At 45.9% G+C, this 5629-nt stretch overlaps 1 protein-coding gene across 2 annotated transcripts in view; it reads right to left on the reverse strand.

The window, feature by feature from the left end:
* The window catches only part of LOC117752133 (broad substrate specificity ATP-binding cassette transporter ABCG2-like), a 12762-nt gene extending 7133 nt beyond the window's left edge, over positions 1 to 5629 (reverse strand). Inside the window, exons 1-10 of one of the 2 annotated variants that reach the window (XM_034569318.1) lie at positions 5585 to 5629; positions 4959 to 5182; positions 2636 to 2695; positions 1427 to 1541; positions 1188 to 1340; positions 789 to 946; positions 577 to 679; positions 451 to 499; positions 271 to 369; positions 1 to 4 (exon numbers count right to left, since the gene is read on the reverse strand). The exon at positions 1 to 4 is cut by the window's left edge and continues 95 nt beyond it. In XM_034569318.1, coding sequence (XP_034425209.1) covers positions 1 to 4; positions 271 to 369; positions 451 to 499; positions 577 to 679; positions 789 to 946; positions 1188 to 1340; positions 1427 to 1541; positions 2636 to 2695; positions 4959 to 5140 — 923 coding nt within the window. In that variant the 5' untranslated portion in view covers positions 5141 to 5182; positions 5585 to 5629. Of the gene's footprint in view, positions 5 to 270; positions 370 to 450; positions 500 to 576; positions 680 to 788; positions 947 to 1187; positions 1341 to 1426; positions 1542 to 2635; positions 2696 to 4958; positions 5183 to 5584 lie in introns of those variants that run through there. The other variant, XM_034569317.1, reaches the window with a different exon arrangement.

Genomic DNA, 5629 nt, shown 5'->3' on the forward strand with positions numbered 1-5629 from the left:
GAATCTGGATTCAAATGGAAACACGTTCAGACACAGATCGAGATTCTATATATTATTAACAATAGAACTTTTAGATGATTGATGGATGTATGTTTACGTCACGCTTGTTACATACTAGTATAAGAGCCATGTTGAAGAAAAGAATTCAAATATTTTCAGTCGTAAATTACAACATTAAAGTTGTAATATTAAGCAAAAACAAGTCATATTTTTAAATAAAGTCATAATATTTGGGGAATCATTTCCTGTTTGGTCATCATAACAACAAACCTTCTTTATCCACGTTGTTGCCGACGGCTGCGGTGGCGTCTCCGTTGATGACGTCGAGGAAGAAGTCTGCCGGGTTGTTGTGGGGCTCACAGGTGTATCCTGGGAAACAGAGGTCATGGTTTTCGTCACCGTTACGTCACGTGATGTCGCAGCATTTGAAAGTGGAGCACATGTTCGTACCGATATCTGAGAAATACTCCAGTACACTCTGCGCAGGTCCGTGATAAACCTGGTGACGTTAAAAACAACACGTTAATAATGACGTCTGAACACAGCGACACGACAGGAAGAGGAGGTTCTGTTGACCTGTTTCCCGGTGACCAGCAGCGTGAGGCTGTCAAACAGACGGTAGATGGAGTAACGAGGCTGGTGGATGGACAAGATGATGGTGCGACCGTGGTTCGCCATCCTGGACACAGAGAGAGAGAGGCTTCCCTGTCGGCCATCTTTATTTACGCTGACAGGTGTGAGTGTGTGTCTGTGTGTGTGTGTGTGTGTGTGTCTGTCTGTGTGTGTACCTCTTGAGCAGCAGTAGTACAGAGTTGGCGGTGCTGGCGTCGAGGCCTGTGGTTGGTTCGTCCAGGAAGAGGACGGGGGGGTCGATGATCAGCTCCATGCCGATGTTCGTCCTCTTCCTCTCGCCGCCGGAGATCCCACGAATCAGCTGAGTGCCCACCTGACCCCACACACACACACACACACACACACACACACACACACACACACACACACACACACACACACACACACACACACACACACACACACACACACACACACACAGGTGTGTTTTTATCTCTTGCCCTTTTCCTTCCCTTCATCCTCCCTTCACTCCCTCCTTCCCCCCTCCCCCCTCCTCCCTTCCCTCCTTCCCCCCTCCCCCCTCCTCCCTTCCTTCCTTCACTCCCCCCCCTCACCCTGGAGTCGGCCACTCGGCTCAGTCCCAGTTCTTGGATCACTTTGTTGACTTTCTGTTCTTTGTCGTGGGCGCTGACAGAGGACGGAAGTCTCAGCGCCGCAGAGAAGGTGAAGTTTTCTCTGACGGTCAGAGTTCCCATCACCACGTCGTCCTGGCGACGAGACCAAACAGCTGATTAGAGCTCTTATTGTTGTGAGCAGACACTTCCTGTCCGGAGTCAGCTGCTTCCTGTCTCACCTGCACCACGTATCCTGACAGACACTTGAAGTTCGGAGGCTGAGGAGCTCCGTCGATCATGACTTCTCCCGACAGGCCGGAGGGATCCTTCCTCGCCGCCAACACGTCCAGAAATCTGAAAGCAGGTTCAACGTCTCGTACGCAAACGTTATTAACACAACTTTATTTACACATTTGAAAAGAAAAATGTTTCTCCTGAAACACGTTTTAAATTTAGAAAAACTTCACGTTCAGCTGAGACGAGAAATCTTTTCAGTACAGAGGTGGCGCTAAACATGGGTCTCAATATATTTTGTGACATCTAGTGGTGAAGTTGCATATTACAACCAACAGAACCCTCCTCCCCTTCCATCCTTCTGTCCCTCCTTCTTCCTTCCTTTTATCCTTCCTAATGTCAGTCCATCCTTCTTTGCTATCTTACTTCCGTTCTCACTTCTTTCTCCTCTCTCTCCCCCTCTCTCTCTCTCTCTCTGTCTCTCTCTCTCTCTCTCTCTCTCTCTCTCTGTCTCTCTCTCTGTCTCTGTCTCTCTCTCTCTCTCTCTCTGTCTCTCTGTCTCTCTCTCTGTCTCTCTCTCTCTCTCTCTCTCTCTCTCTCTCTCTCTCTCTCTCTGTCTCTCTGTCTCTCTCTCTGTCTCTCTCTCTCTCTCTCTCTCTCTCTCTCTCTCTCTCTCTCTGTCTCTCTCTCTGTCTCTCTCTCTCTCTCTCTGTCTCTCTCTCTGTCTCTCTCTCTCTCTCTCTCTCTCTCTGTCTCTCTGTCTCTCTCTCTGTCTCTCTCTCTCTCTCTCTCTCTGTCTCTCTCTCTCTCTCTCTGTCTCTCTCTCTCTCTCTCTGTCTCTCTCTCTCTCTCTCTCTCTCTCTCTCTGTCTCTCTCTCTCTCTGTCTCTCTCTGTCTCTCTCTCTGTCTCTCTCTCTCTCTCTCTCTCTGTCTCTCTCTCTCTCTCTCTCCCTCTGTCTCTCTCTCTCTCTCTCTCTCTCTCTCTCTCTCTCTCTCTCTCTCTCTCTCCCTCCCTCCCTCTCTCTCTCTCTTTTCTCTCAGGGTTCAGTTGTTGTAATTTGAAACTTCTCATCAACACATGAAACAAAACATCTTTTAGTTCTGTCGTCTTCTTCTCTGGTCTCTGGAGACCTGACTGTGGTTTTTGGAGACACACACACACACACACACACACACACACACACACACACACACACACACACACACACACTCACGATGACTTGCCGCTTCCTGTCGCTCCCATGATGGCGTTCAGTCCGGGCTTCATGATGCCACTGAGAGAGAAGGAACAGATCCAGATGTTATAACTGTTGGGCCATGGTTTTGTGTGAAACCACACTTCAGCCTACATGTGCCATCAAAGCCGGAAGCAGCATGTCCCTCCAGGACTCCGTCTCCCAGGGGCCATTAAAAACCAGAGCAAGGAACTCAGTCTCCCAGAGGGCATCAACTTCACACAGAGGGGTGGAAACCCCCCCCAGGGACACAGGTTTCAACTCCCATTGGTCACTCTGGACCCCATGACCTGTGAGGTCACCGGGCCTATATAAGCCAGGTTCTCCAGCTTCTTCTGTCTCTTTTTCTACACTCCCTCCAAGGAGAGAAGGCTGTGGAGCCTCTTCCTGCCTCTTCCTACGATCCTTCCACAGGAGGGAAGGCTGTGGAGCCTCTTCTCCAGCTCACATCTTCTCTTCCCATCCAACTCTTCGAGAGGAGCACAAAGGTGCAGCTTCCAGCTCATCTCACCAAGGAAACCTCCTCGCCCTCCAAGCTCTACCAACGTCCGATATATCCGAAATATTTAATATTTTATTTTGATAACCAAATTTATTGAATGCCGAAAGGCACACCATTTTATGGTATCACGTTTGATGCATTATGGCACAACACAACAGACTCTGCATTTCAATCAGGAAACATCAGAGTCCGATCGTCCACCACTGTTCACGATGCTCTGTGGGATAAAGTCACTATAAAAACAGATATCAGACATTTACTCTTTAGCTTTAACGTCCTACGATAAATAAAAACCTTGAGACTCAGACGAGCGTTTGTTCGGTTTTATGACGTTTTAACGACATTTTGATGGAAGTCAATAAACGTTTCTGTAAAAACACTGAATATGCTGCTCGGACTGAAGTTACCTTTGACCCAGTCTGTCAATGATCACACACACACACACACACACACACACACACACACACACACACACACACACACACTGCACTTTGACCAATCACAGTTTTCATACATAATCAGAGACTTGGTTTCATAACCGAGTGAAACCACAGACTTTGATCTTCAGACACTAAAAAAGTGACCTTGAGTTGTGAATGTTTTTTTCTTTATGGTTTTTGTTGCATCACGTGTTTGTAAATGAGAAGAAAAATCTGCTCGAACAGATGTGGATCTTTATCAGTGAACATGTGGAGCTGGAGACCAGGTGTAATCTGGATGTGAACCTAACGTGGTCCATGTGGTAAATGGTCCAAACAGCACAAAGCTGATGGTTGCTATGGCTCAGTTGTGGCCCAGATCTGGAAAACAAGAGTGAACCATCATTCCGATCTGCTTGTGTAGTGTGGGGGGGTCAAAACTATTTCACTATGTGCTGCTCTGACGTACACTGAGTTGTTGTCTGTTGTTTTAAACAGGTACAAATACTGTGCTGCTGCATTTAATACGACGTTATACGAACTTTCTCCCGACTCTGATGAACCAAGAACCACGAGGCTAGCTTAGCATGCTTCATTTTCTCACTGAGTCTGTTTCAAAGGTCCAGTTCAGCTTCCTGCTGCTGTTTGTTGCTTTAAGCCCAGAGTCATTGTTGTGGTGTGTGTGTCTGCTCCTGTGGACACGTAGACAAACAAGCTACACAATGAAGACACTGTGGCCTCACTTCATCAAACGTTGTGTCGCCTGGAGGCTGAAAAGGTTTTGATGTCTTTGTGTTGAGGGCGAACAGAGGAGGAGGCGTCACCTTTAAATAATGTCTGTTTGTGTTGAAGTAAATCTGAGCTCATTTCTTACATTGAAATAAACTTAACGAAACAGTGAACGTCCACTTCTAGAACGTCTCTGGTTCAGGGAACAAGTTTCTCATTTTCTCCGTTGATGTTTCAGAGAATGTTTAATAAAGAGTTTTCATCCTGGAAGCAGCTACGAGATGAGTCGTGACCAAAAAGATCATGGAAAGCAAGGAACTACACATCCCATAATCCCTTGGGAATGATCCTCTCCAATGACTTCTTGAATTTAAGCTTTTATTTGTTGTTGTTTATGTATGTGTGTATACAGTGTTTCATATTGTGTAAATAACTGGAGAAAAATCTGTAAACAGCGACTTTGCTGCGATGTATGATGTCGTACTTTACGGTTTTATATCGAAGGATAATAAGTTGGTTCTTTTAGTTCTGGTTTTCCCGTATTCATTCTTTAAACACTGCCCTCTACAGTGCACAAGTTAACATTACTCAATAATACGATGCCGGTTAGCCTCGCTGGAGCCCCAGTTTGATACGCAGCCGTCACACTCACTTCAGGTCGATGAGGATGTCTTTGCTCGTGACTTTCTTCTGGCAGAAACATCTTCCTCCCTGCGACACCTTGTAGTAAATATCGTGGAAGCTGACGGTGGCGCCGTGCTGCTGTCGGCCCGAGTCTGCGGACGGATGTTTGGAGGCTCCGTTGGACCTGGTCTCCATCTGGATGTGGGACATCGTCCACCTCCGTCCACCTGAAGACGACTCACTGCAGAGACACTTCTCATTTCATTTATTTTCAATACATTTTACGTTGAATTCTCAAAATAAACTGAAAAGAAGCAGATTTTATTCTTTTTTTTAAAGAATTTACTTTAAATCCGAATCTGAACTAAACAACAAAACACTACAACTACACACAGTCGATTAATATCTGACGAGCTCGTGTTTCAATTCAACTGACGACATGAAGGAGTTCAAACTGTTAAAGTACAAATGTTTCAACATAAATAGTGGTTTATATAAAAGTATATAAACGCCTGTGACCTTCTGTATAATGTGTCTCATCGAGTTAAATCTTCAACAGAAACAGCTTCAACTTAAACTTCCGTCAAATAAATTCTCTGATCTCACAAATAAATCAACACTGAAATGTTCAAGATAAAAAAGTCCCGGACGAACCTGGTGCAGACGTGAAGCTCCTGAAAGTTCAGCAGCTGACGGACG

This window comes from Hippoglossus hippoglossus, chromosome 18 (genome assembly GCF_009819705.1).
Source record: "Hippoglossus hippoglossus isolate fHipHip1 chromosome 18, fHipHip1.pri, whole genome shotgun sequence".
Classification (NCBI taxonomy): Eukaryota; Metazoa; Chordata; class Actinopteri; order Pleuronectiformes; family Pleuronectidae; genus Hippoglossus; species Hippoglossus hippoglossus.